Source organism: Labrus mixtus, chromosome 6 (assembly GCF_963584025.1).
Source record: "Labrus mixtus chromosome 6, fLabMix1.1, whole genome shotgun sequence".
Taxonomy (NCBI): Eukaryota; Metazoa; Chordata; class Actinopteri; order Labriformes; family Labridae; genus Labrus; species Labrus mixtus.
The window spans coordinates 21,122,878-21,146,577 of NC_083617.1; the positions used below are offsets into that span (position 1 = coordinate 21,122,878).

The 23,700-nt window shown below is 40.5% G+C and overlaps 1 protein-coding gene across 1 annotated transcript in view; it reads right to left on the minus strand.

The window, feature by feature from the left end:
* The window catches only part of opn4a (opsin 4a (melanopsin)), a 42,686-nt gene extending 31,628 nt beyond the window's left edge, over positions 1 to 11,058 (minus strand). The window contains exon 1 of the mRNA XM_061040452.1: positions 10,850 to 11,058. Within this exon, the coding sequence (XP_060896435.1) occupies positions 10,850 to 11,035 (186 nt within the window). The 5' untranslated portion in view covers positions 11,036 to 11,058. The remainder of the gene's footprint in view (positions 1 to 10,849) is intronic.
* Between the last annotated feature and the right edge of the window lie 12,642 nt (positions 11,059 to 23,700).

Consider the following 23,700-nt stretch of genomic DNA (forward strand, 5'->3'; position numbering starts at 1 on the left):
TTAAACTTTACATGCATATTTGAAAACGTTGCTTTTATAGTTGATTTCAGTTAGAGTATCCACTGTGGGTGAATCAGACACATTCTCTACTTTAGTAAAAGAACCAATGCAGCTAGAGAATGCAATTCCTGAAGAAAAGGGTGCAAATGCTGCATGATGAAAATCAGATGCTGTCCTCCTAATGCTGAACGAATTCAGTAAAAAATATATGAAATATTCTAAGTACTGTTCGAAAGGCTAAAGGTAAACTGAATTGCTGTAAATCAGAGTTGAATGAAATAAGTGATGTATGAATCATGTGACACAGTTAAAGGAGCAAAGTTTTGAATATATGAAACTGAAAACTTACTTCATAGATTTATAGTTTAACCAGTTCTGCATCAGTCTTGAAACCTTTTTATGCTCTAAACTCCGTTGATTTTTTCAAAGGAATCTCCAATATTTATCTTAGTTTTACCATTTTTCTGGTTGTGGAGCTTATTAGAAAATGTTTTTAGGTCGGGTAGAATCAGTTATATCTGATCCAGTTCACTTGCCTGCTTCCATCGCTGCAACACCTGTTTGTTTGCTGTTTGCCTGGCAAACCAAGGGACGAGGGACAAAACAGCCGTGTTGGGGTGCCTTAAAACCGTCTACTTCTCTGGTCTACACAAATAAAAACCATTCGGCACTGCAATTGACGCTTTAAAGGAGGACATACTGGCTGCTGTGTTGTCGACCAAGAAGCACTTCAACATTGTATGTTTCCTTGATGTCTGATGATATAGTAAGGTCCTTTTATGATTACATTCAGTAAATATCTTACATATTGACCTTTAAAGCCCCTCCACTCTACTTACGTGATTTACATTCCACACGGTTGCCATTGTGTAAAGAGTATGAATTATATGAAAAAAGTTGATCAAGGCTGAAAACTCAAAGGGATGTGTGCTTTTTAAAGCTTGAATGGAGTTTGGATGTGATTGTGTGAGGGAGTGGTAAAAGGTTGAATATAAGTGTTTGAAGGTTTCAAGATAAACTTAAGAGAGAGTAATGAATATGAAAAGTAGAAGCTGACCTTTCCTATTTGTGCTGAATATTATGTTTAAAGTTTCTATGTTACAAAAGGAATTTTGTTGCCACAAAAGAGAGAGAAAAACAGACCAGGCATTGGTGCAATGCGCATCGTGGGGAGCTTGGTGGAGTTTCAGTCTGTGTCTATTACTACATGACTTGCCTCAATAGACCCCGTCCCTGTTCCTGTTCGACCGGGATAGACTTCTTCTGAGAGGTGCATGTGTGAACAACCACATTCAGGAGGATTCAGGGGCAGTCCTCCTGAGCGGTGTGTATTTGCTCATATTCCGACATCATCAGATCGGCCTTGGTCATGTCGACATGGCCCAGGGAGGGCCCAAGGCTTTGTCTGCTGTAAGGTTGTCAAAATTAGAGTTGCAGATATTCACTTAAATAATTATAGCACATGATTTCTGGATAGCTTATTTTAAAGGTCTATACATAAAATTGTGTTAAAATACATATTTCCTCAACAGAAAAAACTTAACTGCTTAATTGCCGTCTAACAGAAGATCATATTATATATATGAAAAATAACTGAAGCTACCAAAAAATGACTTAATTAGGCGCAACATCTTCTGATGTATTGTGAAGTAGAAGTTAAAAGTAGAAAAAAACCTGCTTTTCTGAAAATCCTTCCAGTCCCAATCTGTCAGTAATCCTGTTTGAGATACAGGAGGTTTGGCCAACAAAGAGTTAAACAGCAGATCCTTTGACGCTATAAATCCAGACCTCAGCTTCATCTGCAGGGAATTATCTAATGACACAGAGTTTACCTCCGTTTTATATACCCCATGGCCTCAAATCCCTTCAGCGTGTGTGAGTAGGTGTGCGTTATATGCTATATATTTGCTGCACATATTTCCTGCTATCATTTCATCTTTTCATCCCTGCAGCCTGTTTGCATTCCCCCTACCTTATAAAGACTTCTTTTGTTGTTGCTCAAAAATGATTTCCTGAGCACCATGAATCTTTTTCAGCCTCCAGACTAAATAACTAATATGAAAGAAGTTTATTTTTCCTTTCATGATCCACATCAACGTTTTTTCTCACAAGAGGTCTGTATAAGCAGCAGAGGTGGAAGGAGTCCTGAAAAACTGTTCTCACGCGCAAGTACTCTGACAAAAAGACAAAGTAGAGAATTAGTTACTATTTAACACATAAAGCATCAATAGCAGACATTCAATCCTCAATGTTATAAACACATTGCTACAATTCCAATAATTATGATAAAAGTATTTAAATGAGGCTTAACAACATTGTATTTACAAAGGGGCTGACAGCCTCTCCCTGATGTACAACTCTATACATTGTTCCCTCTTTAAAAAAACAAAGGCCTAAAAAGCCCCCAAAATACATTTTTTAATGGATTGTGCTCATCTGTACAGCGACCCTACACTCACAACTTAAATATTGCCTTCTTTTCACTGGGACTCTGCTCTCTGAGATTTTTAACAGCAGCACATTTATTTTATTCAGTTCATAAGAAACCATTCATCAACCAAAGCTGGGAGGTTTTTTTTTCTCGTTTTTTTTTTTTACAAATCATTGAATTAGTGGTTTTGCACAGTAGTCAGAGAGGCCTATACCTTAGATCCACTCCACTCCTGTGGTGTCTGTCGATGTGGTCTGATAAACAATAAATGAGGGTTCTCTCTCTCCCCCCCATCTTTCCAAACTGAGTCAGTAGAGTCAGTTAAATGTTGAAGAATCCAAATTAAGATTAGAGATATAACCACTGCAGTAGAAGATAAATCATTTTGAACACAAAATTTCCCTTGTCAAGTAGCAAACGCAGTAATACTGAGACACTGAGATATAGCCAACAGCAGGTAGGTTGTTCTCAGCATCCTGACAGAAGAGATGCGTTTAAGAGACCTTCAGCCTCCTGCTATGCTCCCCCAGCAAGCTTCCACTATAAATACATGGATAACTCCTCATTTAAACTCCTGTGACCCAGCAGGTTCAACACGACTGTCAGTAGTAAATAGAAACATCATCTGACAGAAGTTAAGGTTCAGGTTCAGCAGAGTTACTCTTTTTCAGCACAATAATCTGAAAAAACAGAGGAAGAGAGTAAAAGCCTCTACACAAGACTTGAAATGCTCATCGGCGACTAATCCTGATGCTGCTCTGCTTTTGGAGCATAAGTTAAAGAAACCGAAGCGATTTAAATTCACTGAAAGTGTATTATATATGATAACTCATAAAAGGTAAATTGACATACTGATTGAAAAGTAAATGAGGAGAAAGTTAGCTTGATAACTGTAAGTTAGCTTCTCCCCAGCTCAAATAGCTCAGTATTTGCTTAAAAGCACCCAGACACTGATTTGTGGAAACGTCTCCGCACTTATGGTTCATGGAAACTAAAGCCCCTAAAATATATGCAGCATGGTAGATAGGGATGTAATCCAAGCTGCACACATACAGGTATGCAAAACATGCACACGCACGCGCACACGCACACACACACACACACACACACACACACACACACACACACACACACACACACACACAACCATCTTCTATATGCAGGCGGACAGCTTAATCATGTCTTCATATATCAGTTTTGATAACAGGGAGTTATTTTGTGTTCTCTGTCGGGTCTCTGTCATGATGTGTCCACACTTCTGGTTCAACTCCAGGTCAACACAAACCTCGTCCTGGATCAGAATCTGGTTGGTTTCTCACACTGAAACTTAACTTTAGATAAAACAAGAAGCTACTTAATTGTTCTGGAGCAGGGTGACAAAATGTTTGCTTATGAGAAATGACAAGCTACGATTGGTCGGAGACCAACATATTATTTGTCATGCCTCTCAGCTGAGTTGATGTAAGTGTTGTTAATGTATTTTATATTCTGATTTGAACATAACAAGTAGGAACAGTAGAAGCAGTGGTATTACCAGCAGGATTCATTCATAAATTAAGATGTATCTAGGATCAAACTTGACTCTCTTCTTTAATATTCTGACTCAGGACTTTCTGGTGAACTGTAGAAACAATCCTCTGTCCCATTTGGTTTGGAAATTATCATCAAATGCTTCTTGCCATGTAAAGTTGCCGAAGCTGTTCCAAGTGGTTACCATGTAAATAAAAACAATAACCTCAGCAGAGGCCGAATGTTAGACGTGAGGCCAGATGTTTGCCAGCGGTATCAGTTGTGTCTCCTACAATGACAGGAGCTGAACGTCCTACAACTGAACGTCTGCAGAGATTCAAATAAAAAACTAAAACTTGCTGCTGGATCAGCTTTGGTTCATAAATATCGACTCCAGAGACTTTGGGGAAAGTTTGGGATCCTCATAAGGAAATGATTCAACTACATGATAGAACTAAAAGAAAGTCTTTGATTTGAGCTGTCAAGGAAATAGTATTAGCCACCTCCATCAGATTAAGCAGGTGGAGGTGGTTATCTTTGGAGAGGCATGCAGGAGTATTGAGCATTTCATTTGGGAAACAACAAAGCTTATACTAAAGTCAGAAAAAATAAAGATCAAATTTGGGTCAATTGACCCTTTACACATTTATCATATAGCATTGTGCAACATAGTGGCTGCTTTTACAATGTCTAGGCTGTAAAGGGTATGAGATGTATTCAGACCCAGAAGACTGTAGACTTAACAGTAAGTGATGATGTAATCACAACATTTGATTCTTATGTTTTGCCATGCCTGACTACTTTATAGACTGTGGGGGTTCAGTGCTTATAGACTTAAGGGTGGACATTGGGATTGGTCCAGTGGGATCTTTTATTGTCTCAATGTCTTCTTCTACAATAGTTTAACAGCAACAACTTAAGACCTCAAAGAGCCAAACTTTGAACTGAAATAACAGAAGTGGATGGAAACTTACATACTGTATATCAATTCTTTCTTCTACTTTTCTGAATGTCCTGATATCATTTGCATTACATTTGATGGAAGCCCAGGGGAGGGTTTTGACTGATTAACTCGTTAACTTTATGCCATAAAACTGGCACAGAAAATTGTAATGGAACCACTTCCTGTGACATCATTGTTAGGGTCGTGGTAGTGAGGGAAATATGCCATAAAGATCAAGTGGAATTTAGATGCAAAATGTTTTTAGACAATATTTCTTCACGTGCACCACACTTGCACCTCGTGTCACTTTTGGACGAGAAAGCTATTGTCATAAATTGAGACCTCCTCTTTTAATATGTTGTGTTTTAGACATTAAGACAGCAGAGAAATGTCATCCAAATGCCATCTGTACATTTCACTGTGACATTAACTTGTCACATTAACCCACATATGACTGACTGCTGGTTACAGTAAACAATATTAGATTAGAGTTGTCTGCTGACATACATGTCATGTGTTCAAGCCCATTACCGCCTGCAAGCTCAACCGCCTTGTTTAAATGTACTCCATGTTTTTTATTAACCCGAGCTGCATAATGTACCTATTAACTGTCAACAATTACTTTATTGTATTTTAATTATCAATTATTTTCTTTGGATATTTTTCTAAGTAGTAAACAGTCCTGCTTGTTTGATTGCAGCTTCCTGAAAAGGAGAAAGACAGAAACCAGGAAATAGTCACATTTGATAGAAAACTGAATTCATTTTGATTGTGCACAAAAGACATTTGAGGATGTCATGTTTGTAAAAAATGATCGGCAACAAACAAAACAAACATCATCATCAGTTGAAGACAGTCTGACTAGTTAGAGGGTAAATCAAACTGATTGAATTGCTGCTAGTTTTTTTGTCTTTTTGATGAAAGTGGAATTATCATAATGAATAATTAAACATTTGGGAGTCACTGTGATCTGATTCATCGGGTGGTTTTTCGTGATTAGTTAATTGTTTCCTGTTTTATGTTGATATATACTCAGCTCTCCTCTCATTTCAATAACTCTCACTGCTCTTGCATTTTTTCTGCCTCCATGCCATGCCCTCATTAGTCTCTCCTGTCGCTCATTAGCTTTCCCTCCATTATGTATTTAGTCTGACTGTCTCCCAGGACCATTCCAGTAATAAATATCCTTATTGTCTTACACAGCTTTTTGAAGGCGGAACTGTTACTCCTGGAAGTTCAGTGTGAAACTGGATTGTCACTGGGATGTCAAAATTTAAACTTCGATGTGATATTAGTAGAGATGAAAAAAATATCAAACCTATTATTATACCACAGCAAAATAAAAACAGAGGTCCCCTTCACCTGCAGGGTAATTTCTAGTTTTTAATAACCAGAAAAATAATCTTAATTGTAAATATAGCCTGAAACATTAGCAAATTATTTGTGCAACTTAGACAGTGCTCTCTCTTGTTCACTAGTTGCCTATTTGGGTTAAAATTCTGACTCAATATTTTGAGTTTTTTCAAAGCTTTGGTCCTTTTATATCCTTTACATTTTGACCATGTAAAATGACACGCTGGGACAGCAATATGACAGTGAGATTGGGTTCTTTGTAAAAGAGGATATGACACGATGGAGCTTGTCACATCTTCTTAACTACATCTGCAATAACTGCACAGCACAATAATGAGCAGACACGTCTACTATCAGTCCTTTCCATCTTTGATTGTCTTGCTACCTGACGAGTACGGTGGCCGATAGGGGTCAAACGCTCAGCAACTGATGAAACGACATACATTTAGAAAAACGCGCAGCATATATAGAAACGCTGCACATTCAAAAGCAAATGCAAACTACCACAACAAATGCAAAGGCTGAAACGCGCTGCAAAGACACAAACATGCTGCAAACGAAACAAACGCGCTGCAAATAGGCAAAACAACTGCATAAGCATCAAACGCGCTGCAAGTACAGAAACGAAACTTAAGTCAAAACACACACAACCAGAAAACAACAGCAAACACAGAAACGCTGCAAGTTCAGCCTTAAACCGAAGTGCTCCAGGCCTGTAGGGGCGCTGTGGAACTGTTTATTTACGAGAGAGAGTAAGAGAGACAGCTAGGAACAGAAAGTTATGTTTAGATAGGGAAGTTGTATCGTTGAAGACACAGGATAACTTCACTGTTACCGAAACGCGAGTCCGACCGGGATTTTGACATCGGGGACGAGAGTGGGGTCCGAGCAGCCCCGGTACGCCAGGAGAAGCCCAGCACCATGTAGCCGATGGTCCCCCAGGAGTCAAACGGGACGCGCACCGTTTTTAAATTATAATAGAACAACAAACGTCCCGTTTACATGGTGCCGGGCGTACCGGGGCTGCTCTCATTGAATCCCCCCTCAGGTCGCTCACAGATGCGGGAGGGAGACGGGGAAGTGGATTTATTATCTGAACACCACCGGAGCCGTGTATCGCCGGGGCTATGCCCCACTTTCTATTGTGCGCAAACACGACTTTATAACATGTAGAGGGGAAAACACAAGTTTGAGAAATGAGGTCTTGTTGAGTGGGAGCCTTGCTAAGTTGGCTGCCCGGCTACCGGCACCGTTGCCCGGCTTGAGTAGGCTACGGGACTTCCATCTGCCAGGATTTTGAACTTGTCAGGCCCTGGGCAGAGGGCTCTCCGTGGGTGAGGTGTCAGTGTTTGATGACAGGGAGATTAATGTTAAACTGTTGCAAAGAGATGAGTTGCAAAGGGATGGCGAAAGGACGAAGTGTCAGGCTGGTAAAGCGGATGCAGAGGGATAAGTTCAGCTGGAGCTAGCATTAGCGCGTTTGTGTCTTTGCAGCGCGTTTCAGCCTTTGCATTTGTTGTGGTAGTTTGCATTTGCTTTTGAATGTGCAGCGTTTCTATATATGCTGCATGTTTTTCTAAATGTATGTCGTTTCATCAGTTGCTGAGCGTTTGACCCCTACTGGCCACCGTAGACGAGTGTATAAGACGATTAGCGAGCAGAAAAGAGTATTATACCTTACTTCACACTGATTTTTCTAAAGTTGAGGTATAAAACTTCAAACATCAAATGTCAATTTTGGCTGTATTACCTTTTTCAAATTTTTCTTTAATTGCCTTTCATCCTATCTTTAAAAGAAGTGATTAAATCCTACAAACATACATGCAGGGTATATGATGGAGCACAATATGCAGCCAACTATCACCACACACACACACACACACACACACACACACACACACACACACACACACACACACACACACACACACACACACACACACACCCACACAAACACAAGCTGGGTGGAGAGAAGACACAGAGGAGAGTGACTCTCTACATCTCTGAATCTGCATCTTTGTGACAGATGGAAGCAGCCGAGCCGTGACTTTTCTGCCAGGCTGAAGGACAGGTTTGAACCATTTGAGCGGTTAAGTAAATACCAACCTGCACGGCAGAATATCAACACAGATTCACTGTCACAGCAGCAAATCTGATAACAGCCAGCCCACAGAAGCCCCCCAGAGACCCGCAGGCTATTGTTAATTTTATGTGACTGAAAGTGCTCTTTCACAGTGTAGAAATACTCCGTTAGAAGACAAACATATAGCTCCGATTATCAAGAATCTGAAAACAGTGCATAACTTAATTGAATGAACTTTACTATCGTTACTATCCACCATGGATATTAGTTAATTTTGCATTTTATTTTGCAATGCAGCTTGGCTGTTATTCCTCACAGCGACAGTGTTTTGGTTTCTTGGAAACGGAAACATTTTGAAAACAGAGTGCAAAGTTTTGAAAACGACACTGCTAAAAACACTGTTCCTTTTTGAAATGGTGCCATTACATGCATGCGCAATGCACTTCCAGTCAATAGCCATGTGCAAGTAAATGGACGACTACAACTATTGTGGATGGAGAGTTTTGTTTGTGCTGCTCACTCCAAGTCGACATTTATTTGAAATTAACTCTCTATGTAGACAACCCCACCTCATCGTCAGGCCACACGAATATTTGTGTGTTAACTGTTTCTGTATGTTTTACCTCACTGCTCTCTGAGGGAAGAGTATGTGTGCATACGCTTGTTGTTTTATTACAAAGTCACACTGCCAACTTGTGGCCTGGCATGTATACTACAGCGTTTTCAGAATTTTTTTCATAATGTGTTGTCGGCTGTTGTTATCAACAGACCAACGGATCTCGTTTAAACGAAGCCTTAAACTCAGATGTACTAATTACTAACCCTGTTTGTCTATACATATCTCAGGCAGTCTTGAATGGTGATGTTCGTTTAGAACTTAATTTACAGAAGAGTTCACTTTTGCTGTGGTTTACATTGTGGATGTATTGCATTATTCTTTGTGTTGTGTTCATTAACATCTTTTTTGAAGCAGCAGAGGGAGTGCAGTCAAAGACAAATCATAAACCAGCCAACACACAACTGCACATAAAAACCAGTCTCAATATAGCTACATAAATGAAGACTGGTTTTGTCCGTCATTTAAAAAGAAGCAACCAGGACGGCTTTACAAAACAACACATGCACCAGTGTCAGATCAATACAACATTTGCAAATGCATGGATGGACATTCTGTATGTAAGTCATCAATATATGTTTGTTCAACAACAGGCAGCGGCAGTCGATACCAGACACACAATTTGATCCTGAGGAAGGCAGGAAACGTGCAGACAGCTGTGTTATCAGTCCTCCACCGATCACCTGAACATCCTGCAGGCCCACACAGCTGCCTCACCACTGGAGGGGAAAATAAAGTCGACCTTTCAGGTGTGAAGCGTGACGTCTGTGCTGCTCTGTGTCGGTGGAGCTGGGTGATAACGCAGGAACATTTCTGCACTGACTCCTGCACCCCTTTATCCGTATGTGTTTGTGCATGTGTGTGAGTGTGTTTCCTAGTGCAACACAACAGCAGTATAGCTTCAGACACATTTTTCATTCTTGTGCAGCTGAGTGTAAGAGTTATGTGTAAGTGTTTCCATGTGGCTCAGGAAGCTTGTGCAGTTTGTCAGATAAACTAAGCGAAGCCCTCAGAGGAGAAAAGTTGCATCCATGCGTTCATTCATGCTGATGAGTCCAAGAGACGCACTGTGCTGTCAGCACATCCCTCTGGATCTCTCGCCCACTCGTTCTGTTTCTCTTTGAGAAAACGCTTTTTTTAAAACGCTAAATGGTATGCAAATGAAGCATCCTATGTTTTAACAAATATGTCATTGGTTGAAAAAAAAAATCATCAAGTGTCATCCTTAATGAAACACTGAACATGAAATTATCAATAATCGTTTTCAGTTAGATGTTATGCTTACCAAAGTGAATTGGGTCACCGACGTTTGATTTCATCTGATCAATATGAAGCCCATAGCCTATGACCTGATGATTTAGTCAATAATAACACGTGATAGTAGGCCCATAGGCTATGTCATGCCATGCATATCAGAGGGAGGGAGCAAGAGGATGCATTAATCAAAAATGTCTAGAATTTAACACAAATAGCCTATTAATAAGAGAGCTTGTCAAATTCAATGTGGATGATGTCAATATTCATTTTCCTCCTGGGAATTGTAGGTTGACCTGTGATTGTTTTCAAACCAATTGTATTCAGCATCATTTAAATACCACATTTTTCCTTAGGCTAGCCTACCTGGCATTACCTATTTGCCTACCATTTAATCAGATTACTGCCACATCTAAAATACATTCAAAAGAACAACTAGACTTAGAAAAGAGCTATAATTTCGCTGCTGTCTGTTAAATTGTGTTAATAGCCTAACAACTCCCTCTGGGTTTCAGTGTCGCCTACTCATTAAAAGTTATTTACAAATAAGCAGGTCAATATTAAATTGAATAGGGAGTTCGTTTCCAAACTATTTCTGGAAGTGAGCAGTTTACAGACCTTTGGAAGAGAGACACAGCGCTGAATTAAACAGTGACTCACCGTCGGGGCAGCCGAGGCGGGAAGCTGGAGCTCCTCGAGCCGGTGCGGATCCACCGCCGACCCGTTGGTGCTCCACGCGGATGCTGCTGACAGCGCCAGGGTGCCTCGCGCAGTGCAGTTCACCTCGCTGCACGAGATGATGCTCTGCCGCGCGGACGGCAGAAGCGCGCTCTTCCCGCCGTCCATCCTCCTCCTCCTCCTCCTCTTCCTCGCTCCTCCTCGGACTCTGCGTGAATGTGGAGAGAAAGAGAGGCATCGTGATTGACAGGTTCAATTATTACAGGTATTAGACAAAAATACATTTGTATTAATTTATTGAGCATGCACATCAATAGACCCTGACATATGGTAGTAAAAACAAAAAAAAGCCTATTTATTATCCCTTTCTAGTGCCAATGTCCGAACAAACTAATGCAATTTACAAAATGAGACCTTTTCCTCTCTCAGGGTTTTTTGTGCCTTTATTGTAGGGATATGATATACAGTCGGAAATCAGAGAAAGAAGTCATTTAAGGATACCTTTCCGATAGAAAAGGACAGCTGTCATTAAAAGTAAAACATCAACACCAATATTCCTTCAAGTGTTTGTGTCGGCATGTGTCCCCCCACCCCCCCAAAGCTGTTAACCTAGGGGAAACACTGTGAACAAGCTAATGTTCACTTTGAAAATGGAGCCTGCTTAAGTCAACAACTCTTTGGCAATCACCACAACAGAGTTAAACACAGAGTTAAAGTGTCTATGGGTAAAATAAATAGCCGTTTATATTGCCTAATTGGTTTGTCGACCCTGATTAAAGCTATAGTTTGGGCACTGGAGAGGGGAAAGGGTTAGCAAACACCAATTTATTACAGCTGCGCCAAAGGTCATTTCAAAAGCTGGCTTACCACATGTTCAAGATAATATTTTCCAAAGTACAAGATTACATTTGGTAACTGACCATAGTTTTTTAATTATCAGATGAAAAGACACAAAGAAATTTGCAGACAGTGGGAGTACAAAAGGTGGCTGAACAACAAACACATGGTCTTCTCATCACAACGCTTTCTAACGTGCGGATGAAGCTAGAAATGATCCTGACGCCTATGAGTGACACCACAAACAAATCAATGCTTGACAAACACTGAGTGTGTGTTGGTTCACTGGTAGACTCAGTTGTTTCTCAATCGGAACGTTGGTGGTTCAATCCCAGTTCTTGTCCTCGGGCAAAGTTCTGACCCTGAATTGCTCCCAGCACATGTTAAAGGGCCCATATTATGCTTTTTCTGGTTTTATATGCTCTTTAGTGTGTTTTCCAAGTGTCCTGTGCATGTTTAGGCACATCTATGTGCAAAAATTCAAAGTCCGCGGAAACGCGGCTTCTCCTACGTCCTCCTGTTAGCTGTAGCATTAGCTGCATGTAACGCTCGGTTCTAGCCCCCCTCTATAAAAATTTGTCAGTGCGACGTCTTGTCAGTATGAGATCACTGATCTAAGTCCATTGGCTCGTTGTGGTAAGCCGCTCATGTTGCACGCCCGTTAACTTCTGTAGCACGCCCACGATATGCCGTAGCCTGCGGTAGCACAGTAGTGCTAAGGTGCTAATGTTTTTGCTCCCCGGCCCTCGGAGCCAGAGTGGCTGAGCAACTGACCAATTACGGCAGAGCCGACAGGCCGACCAATCAGATCAGACTTGGCACACGTGGGGACTCTGAACGTGGGCACTTCAGAGCCTTAGAGAGAGTCAGAAGCGAGCCGGTGCATGGAGCGGCAGTACATGAGAACAGACACTTTTTTCGAACTTTATCTATTGTGAACACACTTTAGTAGGTACATAGATTAAATATATGAACCCCAAAAAGGGTATAATATGGGCTCTTTAAGGGTATGAATGGAATAAGTTGTGGACACGTATATCTTCCTCTGCCATCAGTGTACAATGTATGAATATGAGTGTGAATGGGTGAACAGATATGTAATGTAAAATCACTTGTTTGGGGCCCAACTGGGGCCGTTAGCATGAACTTGTGTGCACACACATAAATAAATGAAAATAATGAATCTACCCTTTCTATCTTCACTTATCATATCAATGTAAACGACTGAAACAAAGTACTTTGCAGATTTGAACTGTTATGCCAATCACTGTTAAGAGTGTTGGACTACTGGATCCGCCCCTGTAGTTCATAAGTGATATTACTTGAGTCTGTCATTTAGGGATGGAGTGCTAGTTTGAAATAAAACAAATCTGTTGGTGTTGAGTTAGAATGAACGTTCCAGGCTACATTTAGCACCATAACACACCAAAAAACTGTCAAAAGACAAATTGTATTTTGGTCAATTGAGGAGTCAAATGCATTAGTTCCATTTATTTTGCTGCAACTCCTAAAAAAATATAGAAGTTTGTATAGCTTTTACTTTATGAAAGCAATCGGCCCCATTCTTTTGAATTGTAATGGATCAAAACCAATATGCAAATCAGAACATTCATCATGTCTGGATGTGTTTGTCCAATTGATCCCATTAGACCACTGGACCAGGCACACTGTGCTTCAGTATGATGAGTGAATATTGAACACTAAAGGCAGTGTAATGAAGTATCCTGTGGAGGTGGATAAAGTTAACCCTGCAGGGCTTCAGAATGAGGAAAATAATGAGGGCGACAGGCAAAAGCTGCTGATAAAGCTGCTGTGAATTATAACACTCAAATCATTCATGTGAAGCACTCAGTCAATATTAGATACATGTTGAAAATTTTATTCAGTTTTAATGTAGAAAGTTTGGGCAGTCTGAGGAGGAGCATGTTGGCTCGAAATGACACTACTTACTGTAATAATCAATCTGTTGGCATGAGCTCCTTGGCAAGCGTTTTTTTTTTTGCTTCTTTGTGAAAGTTTGGGCAGGAAAAAACTTTGAAGTCCACTTCCTTCTTTATTGTCAAAATGGTTGTCCATAATAAACATTTTTATCAATCACTAATAATGTAAGAATTCATACAGATCCATAACTACCATTTTATGAACCCTTTCCTAATGGAACCGGTCATGTTTAAAGAATCATTCTTCTCTTGTTAGATTTTGCCTGATGATGTTTACATACCAACATTTTTCCCTGAGTTCACCAGCTGTTTGTATTAAAAGTTGTTAAGATTGGGGCACTGGAGAGCTAGCTGTTATGTCGACCACCCCATGTATGGAGGCTGTAGTCCTCCATGCGTCCAAATCTGATCTCGGCCCTTTGCTGCATGTCATCCCCCTCTCTCTCCTCCCAACAGTTCCTGTGTCTATGCAGCTGTCCTGTCTAATAAAGGCAAAAAGACCCCAAAATACAACAAAAAGGGGCGCGCTGGTGGTGCAATGGTTAGGGCGCACGTCCCATTTATTGAGGCTGTCATCTCAAGCAGGCAGCCCAGGTTCGCATCCTGCCTGTGGCCTCCCTCCCGCATGTCATTCCCCACTCCCTCTCCCTAGTTTCCAACTGCATCCACTGTCCTATCTCTCTCCATAAAGGCACAAAAGCCCAAAAACAAATCCAAAAAAATCCCCCAAAAAAATCCAGTTGAATAAATGTAGACAATATAAAAAAGTATTATTACTATAACACTGTACTAATAAAGAATACTTTGTTATGTGTACAGTTAGATTAATGAATGCCTATGTCTGAGTAGGAATGACTCAATGCTTGTTTGTATTTTAGATATAGGCCTATACTTTTATGATGCAAAACCATACACACATTTTTTATTTAATTCTGTTCAATTCAGTTGTTGACCATGTAAAGATTTGGCCAAATCATACATAAAAAATCATGTCATTTTTTTTTAATATCAGAATGTTTTGAATAAAATTAAAAGAACATTTTCATACAAAAACTTTTGATAATGTTACTCCTCCTCTTTTGCAAATCACTTTTTTTTGCATACAACTGCATACAATCACCATGAGGGTTCAACAAGTGATCTATTTAAACAATTTTCTTTTTTCCATTGTGTTTGTCTGAAAAATTCAGCTATTTTTATTTACAATATATTTACTTATTCAGCTGCTGGAACAAAGACTCAAATGGCACTTTTTGGTCAAAGCCTCATTGTATCATGAATCACATTGAGTTAAAACAGGATTTTCTCTGTACCTGAACCTGTAGAAGACTGAAGTGAAAATCCAAGACCCAGACCAGGAAACGATCGGGACCAAAGAAAGCAGAACCAGAAATAGAAGTCTGCTGCCAAAGATTGAGGAACCTCTGATGGCAGATGGGAAATCAGCTTCTGGAGTGTCTTAAAAAGTTCTAATGGACAGAGGAAAGCAGCATCCAGGTATGTTCGTCTGGCTGTTCTGGAGGCGCTGAATTTTTTTTCACCTGCAAGAAGCTCTAAGGTTCAAGCTGGACAAAAATAAAGCAAACCAATGTGAAAACCACGACCTGCAGCTCCAAACGGTGTCCTGATGAAAGCTAGAAATATTTAGTTCATTGATTCATAAAGGGAAATATTCATCTTTTGTCTTTATTGCAGAGATAAATGCTGCAGGCAAGGTAAGAGGATGATAGGACGGATTAACACAGGTAGACACATTTATAAGAGAGACAGAAGCACACACACACACACACACACACACACACACACATACACAAACACACACACACACACACACACACATACACTATGTGGGTCTTTGGGTCAGCGCTCTGATGAAAAGTCATCATGTTGATTATCTACTGACCTGCTGCAGCTTTGACATCACTCACATCAGGGAAATGACGAGCGGAGGACAAACTGTCTCTGATGAACAGATGATTACAGTGTGTCAGGTTTATGGATAAACTGTGAACTCTCAGAGAATCAATCAATCAATCAATCAATCAACTTTTATTTGTATAGCGTCAACTCATAACAAGTGTTATCTCGAGACACTTTACAAGAAGCAGGTAAAATACCTTACTTATTGCTATGTTACAAAGATCCGGCCTATCCATCATGAGCACTTTAGCAAAGCAGCAAAAGGTACAGTGGTAAGAAAAAACTGCCTTATTAAAAGGCAGAAATCTTCGGCCGGATCCCCGGCTCATGACGAAACAGTCTTCACAGGCCTAGACTGCGCCGGGCTTGGAAAGGGATAGGGGGAGAGATGGGATAAGATGCAGGAAGAGGGATAGAGAGCAAGGGGGGTGGGGGGAGGTAGACCGTCCATCAGCAATCCGGTGGGGAGGGGAGGGGGTGTGGGGGGGTTGTTCTGGCAGGCCGCCAACCCACGATCCGGTGGGGAGGGGGTAGGTGTGGGGTGGGGGTTGTTCTGGCAAGCCGTCAACCGAGAATCTTTATGGACGCCAGCAGAGATCACAATGAAAAAACATTTAAGCTTGTGTGGATGCAAAAATCTACCAAGGTATAGATCTGACGTTACCGAGCTCAGATACTACTTTGATGTTGCTTCACTGAGTTTATTTAGCAGTTACAAGAAACATGACAGATTTTTGATATAAAACTTCATTAGGCAATAACACATTAAACTTACCTACAGCATTCAGTTCAAAGGAGACATGTCTGAACGTTTGGGGTTTGTTGAAGGTTGAGTGTTCGTTTGCACAGAGCAGCAGATGTCTCTCTGCAGGAGCCTCCATTCATCTCCTGCAAACAAGTTTCACACCTCAAACACCAAGTAGACAAAAAACAGGTGTTTTTTTTTTACAGTACATCAGGTGAGGAATGTGAGGCATGTGAGAATAATTTGCTTACATAACATATTTGTTTACATAATAGAAACACATTTTGGCAGGACCACAGCGAGGCTCAGCGCATGTTATGAACCCTAACTACAGAATCTATGACTACATGCAACTTGTGGTTCTATCCCTCGTTCACACTTGTCCACTTCCTAAATGGGCTCCAACCAAGCAGCAACCTCCGGTGTTGAAAAAAGACAATGCAGAAGTGCAAAATCCTGCAGTTATCCGAGGGTCCACTTGAGGCTGGCTCCAAGAGCCCGAGAAGTCACACACCACATTCAAAAATATCAGTTTTTACAGCAGAATTTAACATGTTTACAGCCTTGTACAAAAAAAAGATATTGGTTCTGATTAGTTATTGTCCTCATGGGCACACACTGTACAGCGGTTATTTTTTAATTACGCATCCATGTTCATACTTGTTATCAATAGTTAGTGCTCGTAGCTGACCTGATTGACAGACAGAAAGTTAGGCTGAGACAAGATCTTGAGCGTGGCGGCTGCCACCAATAAGCCTTCAGAGCCCCCTGCAGTAACAGTCACTCAGGCTTTGTCCATTAATATTTACAGTCTATGGCTTCACCTTAGTCAGAGAATGCCTGAGTCTCACGTTGTGTATACATTTAGATTGAGGGCAGACATTAGCATCCAAATGTGCTCCTTTCTCGATCTTTAGTGTGCAACATGCCTTCAATGCTTTAATAAAAGTTGCAGGAGTAAGTAGTAAATTAAAAGAAACACAACAGCAGAAGTAGAGGAAGTAGGGGCTTGTAAGGGATGACAATATCGAATGCAGAGCTGTGGTTTATGAAATCATCCTCCCATATGCGCCCTGATCCTCCAGGTGAGTCAGTGCAGTGTGGAGGGTCTGAGAGATGGCATCCTTTGAGTTACTATTCAACCTTTCAACATAATAATAAGAGTCCAAAGCGGCAGGTATATGGCTTTAATATGTGAGATGATCTGTCTTTTTAAACACTGCATTGGTATTGGAGTAAGGACAAAAGTCAATATTCATTTAGCTGATTTTTTTCTTCTTCTGCATTGTCACAATGATGGTTGGCTTCAGGAATCCAGGGACGCTGGCCAGAAATAGAGACGGGTTAAAGATACAAGTGAATACCTCAGCCAGTTGTTTCAGAGCAGCCCTGAAGTACTTGTCCTGGAACTCCATCAGGGTGTACAGCTTTGTATGGGTTATCTTCTGCAGAGCGTGCTGTGCTCAGTGTGAAAGATGCTGATTGCCTGTGGCTGGGGGTTGTCCTGTGAATGAGAGGTCTGTATGTGTTGGTTTAAAAAACTGTGAGAGATGATCAGATTTTATGAGTCTTCCCCTAGTCACCCTATCTAGTTGTGTTTTTTCCCCTGGTGGGGCACGTGTACATGCTTAAGGACTTTGTGAAACACAGTTTATAGATTCACCTACACTAACATGTGGCTGCTGTTGCTTAGTGGTAGGGTAGGTCCTCTTTCAACCAGAAGGTCAGGGATCCTCAGCTCCTGTAGCCACATGTTGATGTGTCCTTGGGCAAGACAATTCATCTTGCTGCTTTAAACATTTCCCATTTACCTCGGATTTCCCATAAAATGAAGGCACCGTCAGGGTGGGCATCTTGCTGTTTTGTAGGAACACAGCTTTGCTAGGACTAGCATTACCTTGAGGAGGGACGTATACAGCCATGATGAAAACAACAGAGAAGTCCCCAGGCAAAAAATTACACAAGAGGGGTATATTCCAGATCAGGGAAATAGAAGCTGTCTCTTGTTATTGGAGCCCCAGTTTAAGTTAAATGCAGAAGCCCCCCTCACTTGCTCTTATAACAGAGAGAGGGTGGTTTGGTCTGTGTGCTTTAGGTCTGCTACCTCCACAGCCTAATCGGGAACCAACGCACTGAGCGCCAGCATATTTGGGAAAGAGGAAATAACTAAATTATTCATCTTATTGGAAGGTCTTACGTACAATAAACCAAATGTCATGACATTTCAATGTCTCATACTTCCACAAGGATTTGTCTTCCTTTGATATCCTAAACATGGCCAGTCGGTCAAGTTCAGTGACTGAATATGTTGAGGTGAAACTAAAACTTTAAACATGTTAATTTCTGCTGTGAAGCTGGACATCTCATCATCAGGAGGATGTAAGAGGACTGACTCATTTATGGAGCCAGTGACCATTTGAGGAATTGCTGTTTTTGGCACTTCAGCGTTGGCTTTATTAGTCAGTATCAGAGAGGCTTCTCTCATAACGTGTGTGTGGTGGGTCAATGACTTTAAACAATGTTTTGTGTCTTCTCTTTAATTAACTTCTCAGCAGGTGGCGCTCTGTTGAACTCATGAATAGTGGGTTATGAGGTGTGAGAGGGGACCTGCTGCCCTGTAATTCAGTATGTACTGTAGATCTTCCTGCACAGCTTCAAAGCTGGAAAAGAAAACACACTCATATGAAACTATGTCTGCAGGCATTCTTTGTTCACACAATCTTGTAATCCTTTTGCCGCCTTTTTGTTTTATGTGAATTTTAAGCTGATTTGTTTTATTTACAGTATTTAGATTTAGATTTAGACTTTTATAAGCATTTAGTGGTCCAACAAACAGTGTTATTATTTTTTTAAAGGTTTCTAATAATTATGCTAAAAAGAGAAAAATGAAAGAGAGTTTGCAGGTGAGGAGTTGCACCTTCTTAATAGTATCTTAACAGTGACCCATACATGTACAATCACAATCTGTGTGTGTGTATGTGTATGTGTGTGTGTGTGTGTGTGTGTGTGTGTGTGTGTGTGTGTGTGTGTGTGTGTGTGTGTGTGTGTGTGTGTGTGTGTGTGTGTGTGGCACTATCAACCACACGCAGAGTGTGATGAAAGAAAAGAATCCCAGAATCCATTTAATCACCGGTTAAACTGATGGAAGCTGAGAGGAATGTAGGGCACTGAATGATTGACAGGTAGAAAACACACAAGCAATGTTCACAGGAATTAAGGAACACACACTAAAGTGAAGGTTGCTTTTTGAACAGGGTGCTGTTGTCCTTATATTGAAGTGTTGACAGCCGTAGACGGATCAATACGTTCAGATGAGAGTGACAACAGTACAATCGATACACAAGAGAAACTACTGTAGCTCACTGCTCCTTCAGTTTGTGTTGTGTTTGTCCCCTGAACGTTACCTTGAAAAGTGCATGCTATTGTATGTGTAAGAATACAAACATATTCAAGGTTTTTAATCCACTTAACTGGTTTTGAAGACGTTTCACTTCCAGTATGGCCAATTGGATGAAACTTTGAATTACTATGACCTGGATGACTGAGAACCAACACAGACAATATAACCATACAGATTGTTTTTATAGATGTTTTTTCTGTGCATTTTAGAGTATTGCTTAAAGTCACACTTGGGTCTGTGTTATTCTGTCTTTGAGTTCACATTCTTTTTGAACAGGACAGGGGGTGTGGTTACTAGTCACACTTTATCCATTAACATTGTTTGGTCTCCATTTTCACATTTCCTGAGTATTTTTTTGTTGATAAAGACAATGAAATGTCGTTCAAAACTGGTTCAAATGCAAAAGTTTAACACCAACTATATGAAGACACAAATTAAACAGATGTGTTAAGACTGGATTTCATGGCCGGAATCTGCTTCTGTCATAGAATTAATCATACATTTGCGATTTTCAAGATGCATCTCATATTTTATAGCGACTAAAACGACTGTGCATCACAGTCACCAATGAAAAACATGCAACGTGGCTTCTAAATCACAACTGCCTGCAATCAAATTAGCCTACTACATTTCTTTAATACCTTTCACCTGTCAGGTATTAAATAATGACATAAGCACCCTCTGTGTGGGTCAGAGCTGCAAGGAATTAGCTAATATGACATTTTATTTAGATTACCTTTTTTTTTTAAAGGCTTTATATGTGATTTTTCACACGTAAATATAATAGAAATCAAGTATATCCTCTGAAAATAACTCTGTGAGTCATGACTGTCTACAAGGGGTGTAACACCCGAGTCCCACTGTCTGTGATGTTTTCCAAGCTTTCCCAGCTGTATCTTCAGTTTGTTTACATCGCCGGGACGGCCGGCCAGCTCATCCCCCAGCGTATAAAAGTTGTTTAATTGAGGGATTAGAGAAAAAAAGAATAACATACTGTACTCACTGCTTAATTGAATAAGCGTTTCTAGATCACGCTTATTTCAGGTAAATTTACATGCAGTGTGAAGATACGAGCATAATAAAGCTAGCATGCTAACACAACAATGCACCGCAAGTTGTTTTGGTTTCATGCTGGTGCTCAAGGGTGACATCAAAAAAATGTTGGGATCAAAAAAAATTGCATATTAAGCCTTTAAACTAAGCATATCCTATTAAAGAAATGGTTTCTCCATTGCAAAGCTTATTTCTTTTTCTTTTTGAGAGAAATCTGATATGCAGTGAATGATGGAGACACAGACCTGATGAAGCTGAATGTCAAATATTGGAGCTCCATGACGTTTCTTCATCTCAATAAAGAATAATTTCCACACATGTGGTGTCTCTGTCGGTCAGGACTTCTGCCTGAGCGCCAGTCGACGCAGAGAGCAGCAGGAAGGAGTGTGTGTGTTGTGTGTGTTGTTTTACTGAAGCATAGTTGATTAATTCAGGAAACTCACTGAATATTAAATTTAGCAGTTTTCCTTTGTCACAAGCACTTTTCATGCAGACAGACTAACTAATACAAAACAGATTAACTCTCTAATGGTCTTCTTATGGTCTGAGGTCATGACCTTTTTTAAATGTATTGTTCTAAATTTACACAAAGCTGATTTGAACTCATGCCATGTTGCAGAAGTCAATAACTGAGACTTCAGTTTTGAAAGAAGCTTCAAGCCAAAATGTTATGATTTTTTCTATGCTACTTGTAACAATGGGCAGCTATGGCTCAGCTGGTGGAGACCGTCATCTCTTAACCGGAAGGTCCAGGGTTTGATCCCCAGCCGCATGTCCGACGTGTCCTTGGGCAAGACACCCCAAGTTGCTCCGGCTGCCTCGTCGGTGGCGTATGTGTGTGTATGAATGGGATTAGTTACTTCACTTTACAAAGCAGCCTCTGCCATCAGCGTTCAAATGTGTGTGAATGTGTAAAAGGGCTGTGAGTCGCCAGAACAGCAGGAAAGCAATTTACCATTTAACATACGTATATGTATTCTTTTGTGTCTTCTATTTTTGGATTCAATTTCCTGTGGGACCATAACCCAGTTCAGGTTCTGTGTTTACCTCTTTTAGCTTGACTTTATTTGTGTAAATCTCCTCTGTATGTTCAGTTTGCACAGTTAATTGCAGCAGATGAGCCCGTTAGCTTTTATTCAATCAGCTACAATGGAAGTCTAGCTGCTCTTTATCTGTGAGTTTCTTTCATATTATTTGCAGACAACCTATGAACAATGCATCACTATGACGAGGAGATGACACTGTTTCTTGTTTAGTTTCTGACTGCCCCCTCTGTAATTGAAATACAAGTGTGTGAAGGTCATCACAGAAAGCAGGTAAACAAATCTTCATTGAGATTAATGATTAAAACTATCTGAGAATCAGTAGCCCAATCACTTGGCTTCCAGTTACAAATCACTATATTGTACTGTATATGTTTTCTGTCAATGAATAACATGTCCATATAATGTTAACCTTTTTTTTGCTTATTGTAAGTAATGATGGCACGTTGTGGTTCTTGAAGTCGCTTTCTTAATTGATAAAGGCAATATAAACTGAGTTTGTGAACTCCCAGTTTAGTAAAAAAACAAAACACAAACAGACTTTTATAAGAGCAGACACATATGTTGATTTTACAATTTTTATTTTTATTCTGACACTTAGAGGAAGAACTATAAGGTCAAGCTACACAGAGAGCAGACTAAACAAATATAATACACTCAGTGCATTGATCCTAAGACTTGAGATATACCTGCTGACATTCAGCCAATCAGAAGTGATTAAGCTCTGCAGCATCACGCCTGCTGTTTCTGCATCAGCTGCCAATCAGGCTGAAGTCCTATAGGCTTACTCTGTCTGACTCTCTCTGTGTGTGTGTGTGTGTGTGTGTGTGTGTGTGTGTGTGTGTGTGTGTGTGTGTGTGTGTGTGTGTGTGTGTGTGTGTGTGTGTTGCTTTCATGAATATCACAGCTTAATTAAGTAACAGCAATGCAACTGTTACATGTTAATGATTTTGATTTTGGAATCCAAAATCTGTTTCTTTTCCTTATCCAGATCTGTATTGATTGTATAAAGCATGGGCATAAAACACACAACAAATATATTCATTAATGTAAATAAACAATACAAAGTCATAAACACACATTCAGAAAACAACTGCAAATAGAAAAATGCTGCAAATCCAGTCTTTTCAACTGAAGTGTCCTATGCCTATAGGGGCACTCTGTGGGACAGTTTACTATTGACGAGAGAGTGAGAGGATTCAGGCACTGAAAGTTTTGTTTAGATGGGAAAGATTCATCATTGAACGACACAGAATAATGTCAACAGCAACAGGGGTATTTAAAGCGACTCCGGCCTGGATTTTGAGTTCTGTTGCTTGCAGCCCCAGGATGCCTGGAGCTATAGCGCTAGCTGTGGGGCTAATGAGCTCTGTTTCCCATCCTTCTGCCCCAGCTGTCACAGTCGCAGCCTGACCCAATGTGCTTTTGCTATCCCCTGTCAGAGTGCAGGTTGAAGTCGCTTGTCCCTGGCCATTAGAAAGAATGTAGGTTTAAAGCAGTTCTGAATTGGCTTCTCTTTTGAAGCAACAGGTTAAAAAAAACTCAAACAGTCTATGGTCTTGACAAATTATTTTGATCTGATACGTTACAGCTAACATTGTAGGAGTCTAAGTTGCCTGCAGTGTGAACAAAGTCTCGGAATCTCTAGTTTAGGTTTTATTGTGAAACTGTATGATAAGCCCCCCCCCCTGCCCAAGCAACACCACCATCTCCTTCTTCTGTTAGTAAAGCTGCCAGACGTGTGGGCACCGCTGTATCAGATAACTAACAGTGAGTGAAGGAATATAATTTAGGGGTTGAGTACTTGGTTGTCGTAGTCATGGCCAACCCCTATCAGTGCAGTTGTGACTGCTGTCAGGCTCAGGTTATGAGCTAAATGTCTGTACGTCTACAGA